The following is a 22440-nucleotide window of genomic DNA, read 5'->3' as shown; positions in this document are numbered from 1 at the left end:
GATTGGACTCGGAAACTGTACAACGTAGGCTTATTTGGAAGACAGGAACATAGATAATAGGAACAGGAGTAGGCCATTCAGCCCCTCGAGCCTGCTCTGCCATTCAGTGAGATAATGGCTGATCTGTGGCCGACACCAAACACCTGCTCTTGGCCCATATCGCAGATTAAGGGGTAATTTGCTCACGATATAAAGGGGACCAATAGCGTAGATAGAGAGAAGCTATTTGGTTGCGGAGTCTGGGACTGGGGACATAGTCTCAAAATTAGAGTTCAATGTTTCAGGAATGAAATTAGGAAACACTTCGACTCACAAAGAGTGAGATAAAGGTATCAATGGGTTGAGGTTAGCAGAGGGATGACGAACAAAAATAGTTGATTGGAGAAGTGCCAATTTGAGTGGGATGAGAAATTATCGGTTCCGGGTAAATTTCAGTTAAAGGCGGCAGGTAAAACTTCAATGGAACAATGCATTGCCTTCAAGAGGAGATGGTTTGGATTCAGTCACTGCGGCAGAAGGGGGATGGGGGAAGTAGGGCAGACAAAGCTCCCTGGATGACAAGAGAGATAGAGGGTAAGTTGAGGCAGAAAAAGTATGGTTGATGTCAGGTGGATGATACAGTGATAAAGGAAATGAGAGGCAAAGAGAGAGTATGAGGAAAGATTGGCAGCTAACATAAAAAGGAAGCCAAGAAATTTATTTTCAGCTTAGGGTCGGCAACCCAGATGCCAGTGTGAAGGATGGTGAGATTAATTCCCTTTAACTGGCCTTGTCCACAGGTAGACAGCTGCTTAAGGAAGAAATGGAGGGACAACTCAGGGGCAAACTCTCCAATGTGGTCTCCCAGAATGGGAACATCGGACCAACGACTGAGAAGCCATGTACGAGCACCACTGACTTAGTGCCTCAGTGCAGCACATCGAAAGAGCTGGAGCTGGGCAAGGCAGATGTCCCTTCACGGCCTGATCAGATCCATGAGAGGCCAGAGACGAGCATTGCCCATCGATCAGTGACAGAGGAGGCAGAGAGCAGAAAGGCCCAGCCCTCCAGGCCTGGGGACTCTGAGAAAGGTAGCTCCGTGTCAGCTCCTGAGAAACGGGGAGCAGAGAGAGTAAGAACCGGTGACCTCGACCGCACAAAGCCTTTAAGCGGGCCGCCTGCTGGCAAGGAGGGCTGTGGAGTGACGGAGCCGGATGGGGCTGAGGGTGACCCAGGGCGGGGTGAAGGTGGGGGCCGTGTTTCTCTCACAGGAAGAACGCTGCTCCTCAAGGGCGCCTTGACACTGGCTGACTTGCGGTTGATGGTGGACCTGTTTTACTTGCCCTATGAGCATGGGGAAGAGACGGCTGGCCTCCTCCGCGAGCTTCACTGGCTCAAAACCTACAGTGACTTTGTGAGTGTCTCCAAGATGGAGTCGAAGAAGGTAAGGCGGGAAAATGGAGGCTGGGGGTGGAGAGGGGTGGCAGGATTGAGACAAGTCGAGGGAATCTTACAGGGCAGAAGGAGGCCATTCAGCCCATTTTACCTGTGCTGACCCTTTCAGCAATCCAATTAGTCCCACTTCCCGTGCCTTCTCCTCACAGCTCGACAATTCGTTTCCATTTTCATATTCATCCAATTCCCATTTATGGAATCTGATCCCACCTTCCCGGCAGTATGTTCCAGGTAATAGCATCTCGCTGCAAGTAATCACTGCCCCTCATCTGACCTCTGCCAATTATTTTAAACCGAGTCATGAACCTCATTAATATATTTAATTGGCCATCCTGCCTGAGGAACGGATGCTAATTGCCCATCCTTCAACGTCCTTTTGTTAAGGGGAGGTGCACTTTGGGGGTTGAAATGGGGTTTTCCATTTTTGCCTTGCTGCCTGTACGCTGCTGTTCCCGGGCCATTTACTCTGCACTTCCATCTGAAGCCTGACCAGCTTTAGAATAACCTTTTTATTCTCTCAGTTGAGACACAGGTGGATCTGGACCATTTAGAAGGAAGGGTTCAGTGGAGTTTCAGTCATGACATTAATGTTTCTAAGCACCGGGAGCCATTACTGACAGCTGTCTTCTTATTGCCTTTAACTCTAACATTGTCATGAGTCCTTAATAATCTTTATTATTGTCACAAAGTAGGCTTACGTTAACACTGCAATGAAGTTACTGTGAAACGTCCCTAATCACCACATTCCGGGTACATTGAGGGAGAATTCAGAATGTCCAATTCACCTAATAGCACGTCTTTCGGGACTTGTGGGAGGAAACCGGAGCACCCGGAGGAAACCCACGCAGACACGGGGAGAACGTGCAGACTCCACACAGTGACCCAAGCCGGGAATCGAACCCTGGTCCTTGACGCTGCGGTAACTCCTCAGAGACTGTACAAGTCTCTGCAGACTTCGTAATCCAAATTGTTTACCCGTGTTTGGACAGTGCCTTCCCAACTGCCATGAGTCGGGTGGTATGTCCATCAATCAAACTCCATCTCTTAATGACCACACCATAGTTGTCCACCCCTTGTCAGGCCATTCATTGCCCTGACTTGTAATCCAAGGGTCATCGAAGGCACTAAAAAAAGAACTAACGAGTAATAAAAAATGTTTTTTTAACAAAACAAAATGGTTCAGCACAGTGGGCTAAGACAGCTGGCTTGTAATGCAGAACAAGACCAGCAGCGCGGGTTCAATTCCCGTTCCAGCCTCCCTGAACAGGCGCCGGAATGTGGCGACTAGAGGCTTTTCACAGTAACTTCATTGAAGCCTACTTGTGAGAACAAGTGATTATTATTATTACAAATTTAGTTTGAAAGAGGAAACTGAGATGTGGACCAAACACCCGGGGTGGGATCCTCCGGCTGCGCACACCCAGCCACCAGAAATTCCCGCCGGAGGGAAACGGACCGTTACATGGTCCCCGTCCCATCCGTGACGATCTTGCGGCGGGTGCGGCCTAAAAATCCAGCCCCCGATAGCCAATAAGGAAAACAAAGGGCGAAGTCTAGCGGGACTATGTCTAAGTGTCATTTGTGGCAGGTATTGCTGGGACCCCCCGCCCCCCCTCCCCAAACCTTCTGGAAGCCCCTTCAGACCCACTCTTCACCCCCCCCCCCCCCCCTTTCCTGAGCATGGCCCCCATCAGGCCTGCCCCTTGACAGAGTCACCCTGGCATCCGGGCACCCTGACACTGCCACCCTTGGCAGTGCCAGGGTGCCAATGCCAAGGTGCCCAGGTTCCAGAGGGAGAACCAGGGTGCCACCCTGCTCTGTAACTGACCACGCAGGGAACTCCAATGGCCTGGGAGAGCCCCCTCCTCTCTCCCCCGGTGCGGTGACGCTAGGTCCCCTGCCCAGAGGTCATGCACCTAGGGACCTCCGATCCCCTGGGAGACCCCCCCACGAGTGTCGTTCTGTCCGGTCCCATTTTGTGGGGGACCAGTACTGAACGGCACTTGCCCGAGGCCTCCAAGCCTCAGGGGACTGCATATTAGAGTGAGGCTAGCTGTCTTGCTCTAATATGCAGATTTGTCAAAAAGTGATCCTGCCCACAATGGGCGGGATTCACGTCACGATGTCTCGCAAGATCGCGTTAGATCTCGCGAGGTGTAGCGAGCCGGGTAGATCCCGGGAGCACGGTCTTCCGGTATCTACCGGCCACGTTGCACCGTGCTGACCCTCGGACACTTCGTGGCAGGTATGCCGCGCCCACAGTTTTGGGGAAGCACGTCACTGCTGATATTGGTGACGAACACGATCACACTTGGTCTAGATCAAGGTCTACAAAGTAAGAAACACAATAAAATAATTTTGAATATTCAATATTGGCTTAAAATCAAGAACAAAGCAGAAATAAAATGCAAAAAGTTAGCAGCTACAGGCCTCAGGCTTATAGCTTGATGGGTCATTGATTAAGCTGAGACTTGGAGAGTGGGATTGATGGGTAGTTGATTTTGGGAAAGTGGGGGGGGGAGGTGAGTTTGATGGATTTTGAGTAACAGGAGAATGGTGGGAGAGTGAGCTTGGTCAATTTTGAGTGAGAGGAGAGTGGGGGGGGGGAGGGGGCGAGGCGAGGTTGGTAGATATTGAGGAAGAGGAGAGTGGCAGTGGAAGGAGGAAGGGGTGAAACTGAAAAGGATTAGGGGTGAAAGAGTTGGAGGGATGGTGCTGCATGGCAGAGTGAGCTAGTCATGTTGAATATTGTCCCTGTGACCTGGTCTCCACCTCATCCCATCTTATTTCCACAGGCGGAGGAGTGGCGAGCCCGATCATGTGCCTTCCAGCTCGCCTGTGATAGGATCGTCCAGCTGTACCGACAGTTCACAAGCAGCTCCAACAGGGCAGTGGTCTACGACCTTTACCCTTATCTCTGGGACATCAGGAACACGCTACTGGTTGCCAAGGCATTTGTGATGTGGCTGGGTGAGTGAGAGGATGCACGTGCACCATTCTTGGTGAAGAAACTGGGCCCAGGTAGAGCTCCTGATTGGATTGTGAGCCCGAGAGAGTCACTTTTAATGCTTGTCAGGGCAAGTAGTAAACTATTCAGCTTGATTCATCTCTCCAAATGATTGCCGACCAAAGGAACGCACCTGGAAAATTTTATCATTTAACCTAAATCGGTTACTTCCTTTCTCCATAAACTTTTCTATGGGCAGCACGGTAGCACAGTGGTTGGCACAGTTGCTTCACAGCGCCAGGGTCCCAGGTTCGATTCCTGGCTTGGGTCACTGTCTGTGCGGAGTCTGCACATCCTCCCAGTGTGTGCGTGGGTTTCCTCCGGGTGCTCCGGTTTCTTTCCACAGTCCAAAGATGTGCAGGTTAGGAAGATTGGCCATGATAAATTGCCACTTAGTGTTAAAAAAAAAAGATTAGGTAGGGTTACTGGGTTATGGGGATGGGGTGGAGGTGTGGGGCGCTCTTTCCAGGGATGGTGCAGACTCGATGGGCTGAATGGCCTCCTTCTGCACTGTAAATTCTATGATTGGTGCGTGAATCTGTTGTGAACGGGTCAATATAATAATAATCGCTTATTGTCACAAGTAGGCTTCAATGAAGTTACTGTGAAAAGCCCCTTGTCGCCTCATTCGGTGCATGTTCGGGGAGGCCGGTACGGGAACTGAACCCACGCTGCTGGCCTTGTCCTGCATTACAAGCCAGATGTTTAGCCCACTGTGCTAAACCAGACCCCATCATTGGCATTCCAAGGTGATGTGAGTACGCAGTGGAGCACTGAGTATAAATAGTGAACAATGGATGGAATCATGTGAGTTTGGCCTTGGTATTCATCTCAAGCCCACAAAGGTACAGAAATCAGAATATAACTTTTTCAGATTTAACAGATTTGGCAAAATAGCTAAAGGGGAGATGAGACTGTACGAATAGTTGTGACCTAGAATGTTCTGAAATGTTGATAGAAGCAGATTCAATAAGACGTTTTGAAAAGGAATCACTGCAAGATTATGGGGAAAGAACAGGGTTAGTGTCAATTCAGAGCTCGTCAAAGAGCCAGTCCAGACACAATAAGGAGTGGGGTGTTGGGGTAATGTCGCTGGATTAATAATCCAGAGGCCCAGACTAAAGTTCCGGGGACATGTGTTCAAATCCCACCACAGCAGCTGCTGGAATTTAAATTCAGTCAATAAATCTGGATTTAAAATGTCTCAATAATGGTGACCATGAAACCCATTGTCAATTGTCATAAAGACCCATCTGCTTCACGAATATCCTTTAGGGAAGGAAATCTGCCGTCCTTTCCTAGTCTAGCCTACACGTTGTTGCTAACTTTTGGTTGATTCAATTGGCTCTGTTTTATAACCTTTGCTCTCGAGTCGCCAGGTATCTATATGATACCGCCACGAGGTTCAAGTTCAAGTAATGAGTTCAAGTTACTCAATACACCAATTAGTAAGATTCAAATCAAAGCACATTTATTTTACACAGTAATCGCTACTCATGCATAAAATCTACTTCTAAGCTACTTCTATAACTAACAGGCCTATACGTGGCTTCGGACTGGCCCACCAGTTCAGGGGAACAAATGGCCTTTTGTTCGGGTTCTGAGTCTGTGGGATTCAAAGTTGGTACGGACTGGTAGCTAGGAGCGCCTATCTCGTAGCGAGTGTTGACTTAAGACTTACTGGATCTCGGCGGCAGCTGCACCGGTCACTGTCAAGGGTTGGTTCACGTTGCTGAGTGACCCGGTCAAGAAGGACGATTTGAACTTGGGGGCTTAACTTTATAGTCCCCAGGGGCTTCCCGCCTTTCGGGGTGGACCCTGTACCTGGTTCCAAGTGATTGGACTTTGTTCCAATCGCTTGGTTCGATTTCCCAAATACTGGAGCGGTTCTCTGATCGATGGGCGATCTTGAGGTATCCGTTAACCTCTTTTGTGTTGGCTCCTGCTGGCGCCGAGGAGTCTGGCTTGGCTTTGTTTATCCCGAATGTTTCGATTGTACCTGGGGATCGCTCATTAGTATGTAAATAGCTGCTACATTATTATGCAGATGGCTGCTTGTATCGATGCTGTCTGGGCTTTTGCAGAGTTTAATACGCAGTAACTTGCACCTGCTAGTTTCTGCCTCTGTTGGCTGAATTTCCCTGCAGCCTTTGCTGTTCTCCATTTTACGTCAGGAGTTGGCCAACCCAGGTGGCTACACACCCTCCTTGTGATCCTAACGCGAAGTGTGAAGGATCACATAACTGTGTTGGTTTTCAATCCCTGACCCGGCGAGCACTCTTCTATGGCCTCTACACTGATCATAACTATGCAAAAATGTTTCAACTGACAATTCTGAGGGGCGCTATGTCAAACAGGGACATGCATTACAAAACAAGAAAATCGGAACCTCTAACTACCCTTAATAAACTACACTCACTCAAACATTTCATCACACTAACTTCCTAAACCATACAAACAAAATCATAGCAGTATTATACACATTTTTCTGGCTTGGCAGTCAAGCTCAGGATTGTACAATTGCTCATGAACATTTCTTTATTTACAACAAATCGCAAACGAATGCTCTTTATTATAGATCGCGGGGGTCGGGGGTCTGGTCATATCCGAAAATAGGGGATCTTATCCTATATACCGGGGTGCAGCGCGATAGGCTCTCCTTCTCCATTTCCTCAGACGAATAGTCTGCACGATGCAGCAGAGTATCGCCAATACTAGTAGGGATTCTATCAAGTAGGACAGGGAGTGCCAGGTTATAAACCTGTCACACCAAGATGGTGTGGTGTCGCTTGTGACTGGGCTCTGGGTACTGTGGGGAAGTGAATCATTAACGGCTGGGGGGGGTTGGGGTCAGGGGGTTCGCGTTCGCGCGCAACCAAATGTCCATTAGGGTTATGAGCAACACGGAGGATGTCCTCATGGTTCTTCTTCTTTCTCTTCTCTTCTCTTCTCTGGTCCTGGAACTTCTGGAGTTCTGTGGGATCAAGCATAGTGTCTGTTACTACCTTGGTTTCATATCTTGTATGATAGCCTGTCTGTCCTTTCGTGCCAATTACTCCCTTTATAATTGGTCACTATGTGTGACTCCCTCATTTTTTTTCAAAAACCGAATTTCAGGACAAGACACACTTACAAATACTGAACCAGTGCGAGCCGTCTCGCAGACTGTGCGGTTTACCATCCAAATGTTTGAGGATGTAAATAACAGTGGGTTGGCAACCTAAGGGTTACCTGAAAATAAAACAAAACATTTTGAACAAAACTTGCCGAAATGAGGTGCGTATGGGCCGCGACGGGTAAGATTTGGATGGAGTCCCCGAGTAGGACAGTGACCAATGCCGTGTGTTCTCTACCCGAGTGTAGCTGACCAGAGGGGGGTTCCCAGGCAGGGCGGGTCCCAATGCCGTTTCTCCACTGCCTGAGCAACCGATAAGAACGGGCAAGAAATGTAGTCATCGTGGGGGGTTGCCGTATTGGTTCGTCCTTCGAACCAGAAGGGCAGTTACGAACGGGGGTCTGTCTTTCAGTCGACAGACGAGTTCCTCTGAACTGGCGTCTGGGACATTAACAAGTCTCTGCGGCCAAGTTCTCAGAGGTTTCGGCCGAGAAGGTGTGGGGCTGTGGGAATTTTTTTTTCCGGTCTAACATACAACATTTAACAGAACAAGTACGAACAACATCAAACATGCTGCAGGTTCCTTCAGAAAGGACACCGTTTTCTCCCAAGTGGTTCCTTTGAAAACATCATCTGGACACCTCAGTTATCAGTTGCGAACAGGGTCGCAAAGGGGTTCTCGTTTTGGGAGTCAGACTCCAAGTCGTCATATTCTCCCGGATGCCAAACTCTCGAGTGTATCAGGGCGGATAGGGCTGCATGGTGTGATTTGGGATCTGTATGAATTATCTCGGAGCCAAAAGGTGGTGTCTAGTTCTGTGGGGACGGAATCGGGGTCGTCATTGTGGGTCGGTGGTCGGTGGTGGGGTTTGTTTAGGAAAGTGATCATGAAGGGATCACTCGAATCGTGGTCAGATTCGCTGGGTGCGGGTCCTGTTGCATTGGGATAGTAGGGAGGCGTGCTGTGGCTATTGTCCGAGTCACACTCGCTGTCTCTGCTGCTGCAGTCTGTGGGCGTTCCGGGGCGGAGTCTATAGTTCGGGGGCAGAGTCGAGGTTGAGTCCGTGGCTGGGCTGGACGTGTTGGGGGAGGGTAGGTTTACGTTGGCTGTGGGCAGGGCGTGGTCTGCTGCGTCGAGCATGACATGGTGTGCGTGATTAGACTGTGTTCCATATGCCTTCATCTGGTTGAGATGGAACCACGCAGTCTTTCCATTGGGGTACTTTATTTTGCAGACGGAAGGGCTTACTTTGTCCGCAATGGAGTATGGACCCAAATACTTTGGTGACAGGAATGTGCTGGGGTTGTATACGGAGAGCATGACTTGCTGTCCTACACTGAACTCAGTCGCATGCACTGTCTTATCGAAACAGGCCTTGCTCTGTTTCTTTCTTGTGCCCAATTTCACTGCGGCTGCTAGCTGAGCTGTTTTAATATTCACCACTAATTGTTCTACTGCTTTCTCGTGTGTGAGGGCCGTCACTTCGGGGCTGGTCAAATCTAAGCCTAATAAAAATTCTGTGCCTTTCATGGGGCGTCCGGTCATGAGGGTATGTGGGGTGTAACCTGTGGATGTTGAAACTGTATTTCGCAAAAACATCAGCGCAAAGGGGAGGACTGAGTCCCAAATGGTGTTGTTTTGCTGGACCATTTTTCTGAGGGTTGATTTTAGGGTCCGATTCATGCGCTCCACGATACCACTCGACTGGGGGTTGTATGCAATGTGGAATTTTATATCGCGAGGACGTTTTTCATGACACGTCCCGTAAAATGGGAACCTTGGTCGGATTCAATGCTGCGGGGAAGTTCCCATCTCGTAAAGATGTGGTGGGTTAAAATCTTGGCTGTGGTCTTTGCCGTGTTTGTTCTGGATGGGAATGCTTCCACCCATTTTGTAAACGTGTCTATCACCACGAGTACATATTTATAACCATTCCTGCAAGGGGGCAATGGTCCAATATAATCAATCTGGAGGTTAGTCCAGGGGCCATTAACGGGTCGGGTGTGACTGAGTTGAGCCCTTTTGGCGTATCTGTCCGGGTTGTTCTGGCCATAGATAAGGCAATTCTCAACGTAGTGAGTTACATCGTCTTTTAAACTCGGCCACCAACAGAGCTACCTGAGGTGGGCTGTAGTGGGATTGATTCCCTGATGCCCATGACTGTAATGGAATAAACAAATTAGTTGATTCCTGTCCTGTTCAGGAACCACATGAAGGGTGTCTTTTAACACCACACCGTTGTGGTAGTATTTATTGGGGGTCATGTGGGACTGGAAGCCCTAATGTCATTGGCTGACAGATCCCGGGTCCTGGTTGGCCGTTGACCTCATACTCCGCCCTGAAGGCGAAGTATAAGAAGCCGGTGCCTTCCCCCGCAGGCCAGTTTACTATCGGGCTGCTGGGGAACAGACACGCTTAATAAAGCCTCATCGACTTCACTCTATTTGTCTCACGGAGTCTTTGTGCGCCACAATTTATTAAGCGTGCCTAAAAAGGATTATGGAGCTCAGGATCATTCCAGAATGCCTGAGGATCAGCCCCCACGCAGTGAATGCGGCAGCAGCCTTCAAACACTGGCAGACTTGCTTTGAGGCCTACATCACATCGACCACAGGCCGAGTCTCAGATGAACAAAAACTGCAGGTCCTGCACTCGAGGGTGAGCACGGAGATTTTCACCCTCATTGAAGACACCCGCGATTTCCAGACGGCCTTCACAGCACTGAGAAGTCTCTACGTTCGCCCAGTTAACCAAATCTACGCTCGCTACCAGCTCGCGACGAGACGGCAAGCTCCCGGAGAATCGATGGACGAGTTCTACGCCGCACTGCTGATTTTGGGACGAGCCTGCAGCTGCCCGTCGGTGAACGCAAACGAACACACGGACATGTTAATGCGCGATGCTTTTGTTGCAGGTATACAATCCTCCCAAATCCGCCAAAGACTAGGACTCCCAGAGGCACGGGCCCTGGCAGCCTCGCTGGATGTAGCCGCGCTAATACCCGCGCCTACGGCCCCGACCGCGCGGCAGGCCATTGGGCCCCGTACGTACCCGCCGCGGCAAACCCCCTACCCCCCCCCCCCGGACACCCCACAGGCTTGCGCAGTCCAAACACCGAGTCGCACCGGGGGCGCCCGCTGTTATTTCTGCGGCCAGGCGAAACACCCCCGACAACGCTGTCCGGCCCGCGCAGCCATCTGCAAAAGCTGCGGGAAAAAGGGCCACTATGCGGTGGTGTGCCGATCCCACGAGGTCGCCGCCGTCCCGGGAGAACAGGGAGCCCTACAGGCAGTCTATGCCTCCCAACCCCCCCAGCACGCCATGTGCGACCCCCAGGCGCCGCCATTTTGGGTCCTGACCACCGCGGCCCCGGGAGAACTGGGAACCCTGCACGCCGCCTACGCTCCCCAACCCCCCTCCCCGCAGCCCATGTACGACCCGCCGCCGGCGCTCCCGATTTGGGTGCCGGCCAACACTCTCCACGGAGAGGAGGGGGTTTTCCGTATCCCGAACGCCACCCTCACCCCCGTCCCGCGCCCCACTCCTGACCCGCCGGCGCCACCTACCTTGACCCCGACCACCGCTGTCCCCGGCGAGGGAGTTGCGCGCGGTTCCAGCGCTCGCGGCCCCACGACTGACCCGCCGGAGCCGCCGACCTGGGCCCTCACCCGCGTCCCGCATCCCACGCCTGACCCGCCAGCGCCGCCGACCTGGGCCCTCGCCCCCGTCCCGCGCCCCACGCCTGACCCGCCAGCGCCGCCGACCTGGGCCCTCACCCCCGTCCCGCGCCCCACGCCTGACCCGCCAGCGCCGCCGACCTGGGCCCTCACCCCCGTCCCGCGCCCCACGCCTGACCCGCCGGCAATACAACTTACCTGGACCCCGATCTCCGTCCCCGGCGAGGGACCTCCTCACGGTCCCAGCGCTCGCAGTACTGACCCGCCGGCCTTGGCCCCGACCACCGCTGTCCCCGGCGAGGGAGCTCCGCGCGGTCCTAGCGTCCGCGGCCCTGGCGCTCGCAGCCAAGGAACTCCGCGCGGTCCTAGCGCCCGCGGCCCGGGCGCTCGCAATGCAGGAACTCCGCGCGGTCCTAGCGCCCCCCAGACCCCCCAGCACTCAATGTGCGACCCGCAGACGCCGCCATTTTGGGTCCCGACCACCACGAGGGGAGGAGGGGCCCCGCCATCTTGGACCGCCCCCGACCTGTACGACGCATGGGGGCGGCCATTTTGTCCACCCCCGACGCCATCTTGTGACCCCTCAGCTACGGGCGAGGTATGGGGTGGCCATTTTGTCCATCCCCGACGCCATCTTGGACGGCAACAACGGACCCCACCCCACTACTACAACCACGGCTCGCTTCGGTTACACTCGATCAGGCTCGGCCCCGGACTCTCCAGACGACGACGACAACGGTCCTAATTAACGGCCACGAGACGCCATGCCTAGTCGACTCTGGGAGCACGGAAAGTTTTATACATCCCGACACGGTAAGACGCTGTTCCTTAACTACCTTCCCCAGCGCACAAAAGATTTGCCTAGCTGCAGGATCCCACTCCGTACAGATCCAGGGATTCTGCATAGTTACCCTAACGGTACAGGGGAGGGAATTCAAAAACTACAAACTTAACGTCCTTCCCCAACTCTGTGCCCCCACCTTGCTGGGCTTAGATTTTCAATGTAACCTACAGAGCCTTACGTTTAAATTCGGCGGCCCCATACCCCCACTCACTATCTGCGGCCTCGCCACCCTCAAGGTGCAACCCCCGTCCTTGTTTGCGAACCTCACCCCGGATTGCAAACCCATCGCCACTAGGAGCAGACGGTACAGCGCCCAGGACCGGACCTTCATTCGCTCCGAAGTCCAGCGGCTACTAAAGGAGGGCATAATCCAGGCCAGCAATAGTCCCTGGAGAGCGCAGGTGGTAGTAGTGAAGACAGGGGAGAAACAAAGGATGGTCATTGACTATAGCCAGACCATCAACAGGTACACACAACTAGACGCGTACCCTCTCCCCCGCATATCCGACATGGTCAATCGGATTGCCCAGTATAAAGTCTTCTCCACCGTGGACCTCAAGTCCGCCTACCATCAGCTCCCCATCCGCCCAAGTGACCGCAAGTACACAGCCTTCGAGGCAGACGGGCGATTATACCACTTCCTAAGGGTCCCTTTTGGCGTCACAAACGGCGTCTCGGTCTTCCAACGGGAAATGGACCGAATGGTTGATCAACATGGGTTACGGGCCACGTTCCCGTACCTCGACAATGTAACCATCTGCGGCCACGATCAGCAGGACCACGACGCCAACCTCCAAAAATTCCTCCAGACTGCCAAAGCCTTGAACCTCACATACAACGAGGACAAGTGCGTTTTTAGCACCGATCGGCTAGCCATTCTGGGCTACATAGTGCGCAATGGGATAATAGGCCCCGACCCCGAACGTATGCGCGCACTCATGGAATTTCCCCTCCCGCACTGCCCAAAAGCCCTGAAACGCTGCCTGGGGTTCTTTTCATACTACGCCCAGTGGGTCCCCCAGTACGCAGACAAGGCCCGCCCCCTAATACAGACCACGACTTTCCCGCTGTCGACAGAGGCTTGCCAGGCTTTCAGCCGCATCAAAGCGGACATCGCAAAGGCCACGATGCGCGCCATCGACGAGTCCCTCCCCTTCCAGGTCGAGAGCGACGCCTCTGACGTAGCTCTCGCGGCTACCCTTAACCAAGCGGGCAGACCCGTGGCCTTCTTCTCCCGAACCCTCCACGCCTCAGAAATCCGCCACTCCTCAGTGGAAAAGGAAGCCCAAGCCATAGTGGAAGCTGTGCGACATTGGAGGCATTACCTGGCCGGCAGGAGATTCACTCTCCTCACTGACCAACGGTCGGTAGCCTTCATGTTCGATAATGCACAGCGGGGCAAGATCAAGAACGACAAGATCTTGCGGTGGAGGATCGAACTCTCCACCTTCAACTATGAGATCTTGTACCGGCCCGGAAAGCTGAACGAGCCGTCTGATGCCCTATCCCGCGGGACATGTGCCAACGCACAAATTGACCGCCTCCAAGCCCTCCACGAGGACCTCTGCCACCCGGGGGTCACTCGGTTTTACCACTTCATCAAGTCCCGCAATCTCCCATACTCCTTAGAGGAGGTCCGTACAGTCACAAGAGACTGCCACATCTGCGCAGAATGCAAACCGCATTTTTTCAGGCCAGATGGAGCGCACCTGATTAAGGCTTCCCGTCCCTTTGAACGCCTCAGTCTCGATTTCAAAGGGCCCCTCCCCTCCACCGACCGCAACGCGTATTTCCTTAATGTAGTGGACGAATACTCCCGCTTCCCTTTTGCCATTCCCTGCTCCGACATGACCGCGGCCACAGTCATTAAAGCCCTGAACAGCATATTCACACTGTTCGGTTACCCCGCATACGTCCACAGCGACAGGGGGTCCTCTTTCATGAGTGACGAGCTGCGCCAGTTCCTGCTCAGCAAGGGCATAGCCTCAAGCAGGACGACCAGCTACAACCCCCGGGGGAACGGGCAAGTAGAAAGGGAGAACGGCACGGTCTGGAAGGCCGTCCTACTGGCCCTACGGTCCAGGGACCTCCCAGTTTCACGGTGGCAGGAGGTCCTCCCGGACGCTCTCCATTCCATCCGGTCGTTATTATGTACGAGCACTAATCAAACGCCTCACGAGCGTCTCCTTGTCTTCCCTAGGAGGTCCTCCTCTGGAACGTCGCTGCTGACCTGGCTGGCGGCCCCAGGACCCATCCTGCTCCGAAAGCACGTGCGGGCACATAAGGCGGATCCGTTGGTCGAAAGGGTTCACCTCCTCCACGCAAACCCCCAGTACGCCTACGTGGAGTACCCCGACGGCCGACAGGACACGGTCTCCCTGCGGGATCTGGCGCCCGCCGGCACCACGCACACCCCCCCAGCACCATCAATCCAACCGCCCCCCTTCCTGCCACCGCCGCACCCCGCGACCGCCCCCTTCCCAGGAGGATCAGTCCCCCTCCCCTTTGCACCGACAGCTGAAACCGTGCGGCTCCCGGAGGCGACAACGCTGGTACAAGCACCACCACCACCGCCGGGGCCGAGGCGATCGACACGGACGACCAGACCGCCCGACCGACTCGTGGCGTCGATGTAAAACAAAGATGGACTGTTCAATGAACATTTTGTTTTTCCTATATCCTCTGTAAATAGTTGTAACAGGACGATACTGTCCAATACGGTACTACCATGTAACTGTTCTATCCTCCCAGGACCAGTACTGTAAACCCTTACCACCATACGAAGCATCACCCCGCCGGGTTCATTTTTGACAAGGGGTGAATGTGGTAGTATGTATTGGGGGTCATGTGGGACTGGAAGCCCTAATGTCATTGGCTGACAGATCCCGGGTCCTGGTTGGCCGTTGACCTCATACTCCGCCCTGAAGGCGAAGTATAAGAAGCCGGTGCCTTCCCCCGCAGGCCAGTTTACTATCGGGCTGCTGGGGAACAGACACGCTTAATAAAGCCTCATCGACTTCACTCTATTTGTCTCACGGAGTCTTTGTGCGCCACAGAAGGGTGTCTTTTAACACCACACCGTCATGTGTGGTCAGAGCATTTTTAAACCTCTCATAGGGGGCTGGATAGTTTCCTTTCAAAATCTCCTTGAGATTGCTGTCCTGCTTCTGGGCCTGCACTAAATCCTCGATATTAGTCTGCGAGACCTGAACTGCATTCACTGGTGCGCTTTTGGGGGGTATCCAAAAATATCCGTGCCCGGAACCTGCTTTAGCGAGTGCGTCGGCCTTTGCGTTTCCAGGGGGGGAGGAACGATGGTGACTTCGAACTTTGACTATTCCAAAAGTCCTGTTCTGTGCTCGCTCTAAAATATATAGTACATAGTACATAGAAAATACAGCACAGAACAGGCCCTTCGGCCCACGATGTTGTGCCGAACCTTTGTCCTAGATTAATCATAGATTATCATTGAATTTACAGTGCAGAAGGAGGCCATTCGGCCCTTTGAGTCTGCACCGGCTCTTGGAAAGAGCACCCTACCCAAACTCAACACCTCCACCCAACACCAAGGGCAATTTGGACATGAAGGGCAATTTATCGTTGGCCAATTCACCTAACCCGCACATCTTTGGACTGTGGGAGGAAACCGGAGCACCCGGAGGAAACCCACGCAGACACGGGGAGGACGTGCAGACTCCGCACAGACAGTGACCCAAGCCGGAATCGAACCTGGGACCCTGGAGCTGTGAAGCAATTGTGCTATCCACAATGCTATCGTGCTGCCCTTGAGAACAAATAAATCTACACTATATCATTTTACCGTAATCCATGTACCTATCCAATAGCTGCTTGAAGGTCCCTAATGTTTCCGACTCAACTACTTCCACAGGCAGTGCATTCCATGCCCCCACTACTCTCTGGGTAAAGAACCTACCTCTGATATCCCTCCTATATCTTCCACCTTTCACCTTAAATTTATGTCCCCTTGTAATGGTTTGTTCCACCCGGGGAAAATGTCTCTGACTGTCTACTCTATCTATTCCCCTGATCATCTTATAAACCTCTATCAAGTCGCCCCTCATCCTTCTCCGTTCTAATGAGAAAAGGCCTAGCACTCTCAACCTTTCCTCGTAAGACCTACTCTCCATTCCAGGCAACATCCTGGTAAATCTTCTTTGCACCTTTTCCAAAGCTTCCACATCCTTCCTAAAATGAGGCGATCAGAACTGTACACAGTACTCCAAATGTGGCCTTACCAAAGTTTTGTACAGCTGCATCATCACCTCACGGCTCTTAAATTCAATCCCTCTGTTAATGAACGCGAGCACACCATAGGCCTTCTTCACAGCTCTATCCACTTGAGTGGCAACTTTCAAAGATGTATGAACATAGACCCCAAGATCTCTCTGCTCCTCCACATTGCCAAGAACTCTACCGTTAACCCTGTATTCCGCATTCATATTTGTCCTTCCAAAATGGACAACCTCACACTTTTCAGGGTTCAACTCCATCTGCCACTTCTCAGCCCAGCTCTGCATCCTATCTATGTCTCTTTGCAGCCGACAACAGCCCTCCTTACTATCCACAACTCCACCAATCTTCGTATCGTCTGCAAATTTACTGACCCACCCTTCAACTCCCTCATCCAAGTCATTAATGAAAATCACAAACAGCAGAGGACCCAGAACTGATCCCTGCGGTACGCCACTGGTAACTGGGATCCAGGCTGAATATTTGCCATCCACCACCACTCTCTGACTTCTATCGGTTAGCCAGTTCGTTATCGAACTGGCCAAATTTCCCATTATCCCATGCCTCCTTACTTTCTGCATAAGCCTACCATGGGGAACTTTATCAAATGCCTTACTAAAATCCATGTACACTACATCCACTGCTTTACCTTCATCCACATGCTTGGTCACCTCCTCAAAGAATTCAATAAGATTTGTAAGGCAAGACCTACCCCTCACAAATCCGTGCTGACTATGCCTAATCAAGCAGTGTCTTTCCAGATGCTCAGAAATCCTATCCTTCAGTACCCTTTCCATTACTTTGCCTACCACCGAAGTAAGACAAACTGGCCTGTAATTCCCAGGGTTATCCCTAGTCCCTTTTTTGAACAGGGGCACGACATTCGCCACTCTCCAATCCCCTGGTACCACCCCTGTTGACAGTGAGGACGAAAAGATCATTGCCAACGGCTCTGCAATTTAATCTCTTGCTTCCCATAGAATCCTTGGATATATCCCGTCAGGCCCGGGGGACTTGTCTATCCTCAAGTTTTTCAAAATGCCCAACACATCTTCCTTCCTAACAAGTATTTCCTCGAGCTTACCAATCTGTTTCACACTGTCCTCTCCAACAATATCGCCCCTCTCATTTGTAAATACAGAAGAAAAGTACTCGTTCAAGACCTCTCCTATCTCTTCAGACTCAATACACAATCTCCGCTACTCTCCTTGATCGGACCTACCCTCGCTCTAGTCATTCTCATATTTCTCACATATGTGTAAAAGGCCTTGGGGTTTTCCTTGATCCTACCCGCCAAAGATTGTTCATGCCCTCTCTTAGCTCTCCTAATCCCTTTCTTCAGTTCCCTCCTGGCTATCTTGTATCCCTCCAATGCCCTGTCTGAACCTTGTTTCCTCAGCCTTACATAAGTCACCTTTTTCCTCTTAACAAGACATTCAACCTCTCTTGTCAACCATGGTTCCCTCACTCGACCATCTCTTCCCTGCCTGACAGGGACATACATATCAAGGACACGTAGCACCTGTTCCTTGAACAAGTTCCACATTTCACTTGTGTCCTTCCCTGCCAGCCTATGTTCCCAACTTATGCACTTCAATTCTTGTCTGACAACATCGTATTTACCCTTCCCCCAATTGTAAACCTTGCCCTGTTGCACGTACCTATCCCTCTCCATTACTAAAGTGAAAGTCACAGAATTGTGGTCACTATCTCCAAAATGCTCCCCCACTAACAAATCTATCACTTGCCCTGGCTCATTACCCAGTACTAAATCCAATATTGCCCCTCCTCTGGTCGGACAATCTACATACTGTGTTAGAAAAGCTTCCTGGACACACTGCACAAACACCACCCCATCCAAACTATTTGATCGAAAGAGTTTCCACTCAATATTTGGGAAGTTAAAGTCGTCCATGACTACTACCCTATGACTTCTGCACCTTTCCAAAATCTGTTTCCCAATCTGTTCCTCCACATCTCTGCTACTATTGGGGGGCCTATAGAAAACTCCGAACAAGGTGACTGCTCCTTTCCTATTTCTGACTTCAACTCATACTACCTCAATGGGGTGATACTCCTCAAACTGCCTTTCTGCAGCTGTTATACTATCTCTAATTAATAATGCCACCCCCCCACCTCTTTTACCACCCTCCCTAATCTTATTGAAACATCTATAACCAGGGACCTCCAACAACAATTTCTGCCCCTGACATCCGGGTGCGGCTATGCAGAGCTAGGTCGCATATTCGGCAGCTCCTGCTTGGAACGGACTTTTGGGCTCTTTTACAGGGCCCCCACAGCATTTGTTTGACATTTCCCGGTGTGGGAAGAAGGCTGCAATATTCCCCCGACAGTGTCCCCCAGGAAGGGTATGTCTCTGGGTTGCCAGACACGGCAGAAACAGTAAAAGATTTGGCTGCAACTGCAGGATAAACAGGGCCTCTTCCAGCATGCAGGCGGGGGAAGGGCAAGCTTAAAGCTGCAAGCTGACCTGAGGGCCTGTATCAAAGGTGAATTCTAGCAGCAGAGGGAACAACTGTGAAAAGACCTCATCAAGGCCACTGAAGGGACTTCCGGTTGCGGTGATGCCTAGCTAGCCGCACGCTTCGGCGGCTCCACCTCCGACGGACCTTCGGGCTCTTTTAAGAGCCCCAACGGGGAATTTTTCGACGACGCAACCCGGTGTGGGGTGTGTGAGAAGGGAGTCCCCCCCAAACGAAGGAGGAAAAAAACGGCGGCGGCGGCTGCAGCGCGAGGAATCGTCGACCAAAGGGTCAGAAAGAGAGAAGTACAAGATGGCGGTGGAGAAAGCGCAGGCGACATGGGGTCCTGAGCAGGATGAAATTGTGAGACGGTGCGTGGAGCTGCTGAAGAGGAAGGTGCTGACCCCGTTGATACAGGCAATTGAGGGGCTCAAGGAGACATTAAAGACCCAGGAGACAGAGCTCCGCGTGGTGGAGCAGAAGGTGACAGATATTGAGGACGAGATCCTGGGCCTGGCGGTTAAGACACAGACGCACGAGGCACTTCATAAAAAGTGTACTGAAAGGATCGAAGCCCTAGAAAATGGAGCGCGAAGGAAGAACCTTCGGATACTGGGTCTCCCTGAGGGTGTGGAAGGAGTGGACTGTGGAGCGTACGCAAGCACGATGCTGAGCTCACTGATGGGTGCTGAGGCCCCTACGGGCCCCTTGGAGGTGGAGTGGGCAAATCGGATTCCGGCGAGAAGACCAAAAGCGGGAGAACCACCCAGGGCAATAATCGTGCGATTTTACCGCCTTAAGGATAGAGAAGAGGTCCTGAGATGGGCTAAAAAGGTGCGGAGTAGCAGATGGGAGAATGCAGTGGTACGGGTATACCAGGATTGGAGTGCGGAGGTGGCGAGAAGGAGGACGTGCTTCAACCGAGCCAAAGAGGTGTTGCATAAAAGGAAGGTGAAATTCGGGATGCTGCAGCCGGCAAGACTATGGGTCATGTATCAGGAGAGACACCATTATTTTGTGACGGCGGAGGAAGCATGGACCTTCATCAAAGAAGAGAAATTGGATCGGAACTGAGGGACTGATGCTGCAGGAAATGTTATTGTTAATGTTATGGTTGAAGTTAATTGAGAAGTAAATTGGGAAGGGGGGAGACATTGGGGAAATGTGGGCGCCGGTGAGGGGGGAAAGACGGGACATAGTTGGAGAATGGGGAAGGGGAGGGGGAGGGGAAAGGGAGCTGCGCCATAAGAGGCGGGTCAGGTAAAGGGATGTTCCCGCGCCAGAAAGAATAAGGCGGGAAGACAGGCGCAAGGCGGATGGGAGTTCCCCACACGGGGGGGTCGAGGAGTGAGCAGGAGTAGCTGGGGTCAGTTGAAGTCAGCTGACTTACGGAAGTAATATGGGGGGAGCAATCATGCTAGAAAGAGATCTAGCGGGGAGGGGGGAGGGAGGGGGAGGGGGGGTGACAACTGGGTTGCTGCTGCGGAAATCCAAAAGGAAATGGCTAAAGAGTGGGTGGGCGGGGATGGTGTGCGACGCTGGGGGAGCGAGCGGGAGCGCGGAGGCGGGATATGGGACTGGCCTAGAGAAGGTAATGGCTAGTCGACACGGGAGGGGAGCAGGTAGCCCCCTAGTGAGGCTGATCACGTGGAACGTGAGAGGCCTGAACGGACCGATAAAAAGGGCCCGAGTGCTCGCGCATTTGAAAGGACTAAGGGCAGACGTGGTTATGCTCCAAGAGACGCACCTAAAGGTGGCGGACCAAGTTAGGCTAAGGAAAGGATGGGTGGGACAGGTGTTCCACTCAGGACTGGACGCAAAGAATAGAGGGGTGGCCATTTTGGTGGGGAAACGGGTAGCATTTGAAGCAAAGAACATCGTAGCAGATAGCGGAGGTAGATATGTAATGGTGAGTGGCAGGCTGGAGGGAATGGAGGTCGTGTTGGTTAATGTGTATGCCCCAAACTGGGACGATGCGGGACTTATGAGACGGATGCTGGAGCGTATACCGGACCTGGAGGTAGAAAACTTGATTTTAGGAGGGGACTTTAATACGGTGCTGGACCCGGGGCTCGATAGATCCAGCTCAAGGACCGGAAGAAGGCCGGCAGCGGCCAAGGTACTTAAGGGGTTTAGGGACCAAATGGGGGGAGTGGATCCATGGCGATTTCTTAAACCTAGGGCTAGGGAGTTTTCCTTCTTCTCCCATGTCCATAAAGTGTACTCCCGGATAGATTTTTTTGTTTTGGGAAGGTCGTTGATCTCTAGGGTGGAAGAAGCTGAGTACTCAGCCATAGCAGTTTCGGATCATGCCCCACATTGGGTGGACCTGGAATTAGGAGAGGAAAGGGAGCAGAGAACACTCTGGCGATTAGATGTGGGACTGATGGCGGATGAGGGAGTGTGTGTAAGAGTGCGGGGGTGTATTGAGAGATACCTGGAGGTCAATGACGACGGCGAGGTCCCTGTGGGAGTGGTATGGGAAGCACTAAAAGCGGTGGTCAGAGGAGAGCTGATCTCCATTGGGGCCCACAAAAGGAAAACAGAGGCCAAGGAAAGGGAAAGATTACTGGGGGAGATTTTAAGGGTGGATAGGGAATTTGCAGAGACCCCTGAGGAGGAATTGTACAGGGAGAGGAGACGACTCCAGACGGAATTTGACCTTCTGACCACCAGAAAGGCGGAGGTACTGTGGAGGAAGGCACAGGGGAGGAGGTATGAATATGGGGAAAAGGCTAGTCACCTGTTGGCTCATCAATTGCGAAAGAGGGCAGCAGCGAGGGAGATAGGAGGAATTAGAGACGAAAGGGGAGACACGGTGCGAAGGGCAGGAAAGATAAATGAGGTGTTCAAGACCTTCTATGAGGAACTGTATAGGTCTCAACCCCCAGAGGGAGAGGAGGGGATGCGGCAGTTCCTGGACCAATTGAGGTTCCCGAAAGTGGAGGAGCGGGGGGTGGTAGGCCTGGGGGCACCGATTGGGGTGGACGAGGTTATTAAGGGACTGGGAAGCATGCAAGCAGGGAAGGCCCCAGGACCAGACTGGTTCCCGGTGGAGTATTACAGAAAATATGTGGACTTGTTGGCCCCGTTGATGGTGAGGACGTTCAATGAGGCCAGGAAAGGGGGGACTCTACCCCCGACGATGTCGGAGGCGACGATATCGTTAATTTTGAAGAGGGATAAAGATCCGTTGCAGTGCGGGTCCTATAGACCCATTTCATTATTGAACGTGGACGCCAAATTGTTGGCAAAGGTACTGGCATCGAGGATAGAGGACTGTGTCCTGGGGGTGGTGCACGAAGACCAGACAGGGTTCGTAAAAGGGAGACAACTGAATGTTAACGTGCGACGACTATTAGGGGTGATAATGATGCCCCCAGTGGAGGGGGAGGCAGAGATAGTGGCGGCAATGGACGCAGAGAAGGCATTTGATAGGGTGGAGTGGGAGTATTTATGGGAAGTGTTAAGGAGGTTTGGGTTTGGGAACGGGTTTATTAGCTGGGTTAGACTTCTTTATGGGGCTCCAACGGCAAGCGTAGTTACAGGTCGACATAGATCGGAGTATTTCCGACTATATAGGGGAACAAGACCGGGATGCCCGCTGTCTCCATTGTTGTTCGCGTTG

The 22440-nt window shown here is 52.3% G+C and overlaps 1 protein-coding gene across 4 annotated transcripts in view; it reads left to right on the top strand.

Annotated features, from left to right (window-relative positions):
* Positions 1-22440, top strand: part of LOC140409317 (protein O-GlcNAcase) — a 145577-nt gene that overhangs the window by 87318 nt on the left and 35819 nt on the right. For all 4 annotated transcript variants that reach the window (XM_072497714.1, XM_072497715.1, XM_072497717.1 and 1 more), the window contains 2 exons: positions 780-1423; positions 4230-4404. In XM_072497714.1, the coding sequence (XP_072353815.1) occupies positions 780-1423; positions 4230-4404 (819 nt within the window). The remainder of the gene's footprint in view (positions 1-779; positions 1424-4229; positions 4405-22440) is intronic.

The sequence above is a fragment of the Scyliorhinus torazame genome, chromosome 3 (assembly GCF_047496885.1).
Source record: "Scyliorhinus torazame isolate Kashiwa2021f chromosome 3, sScyTor2.1, whole genome shotgun sequence".
Taxonomy (NCBI): domain Eukaryota; kingdom Metazoa; phylum Chordata; class Chondrichthyes; order Carcharhiniformes; family Scyliorhinidae; genus Scyliorhinus; species Scyliorhinus torazame.
Note: the sequence above shows the minus strand (reverse complement) of the source record. Positions and strands in the feature narration are given on the sequence as shown.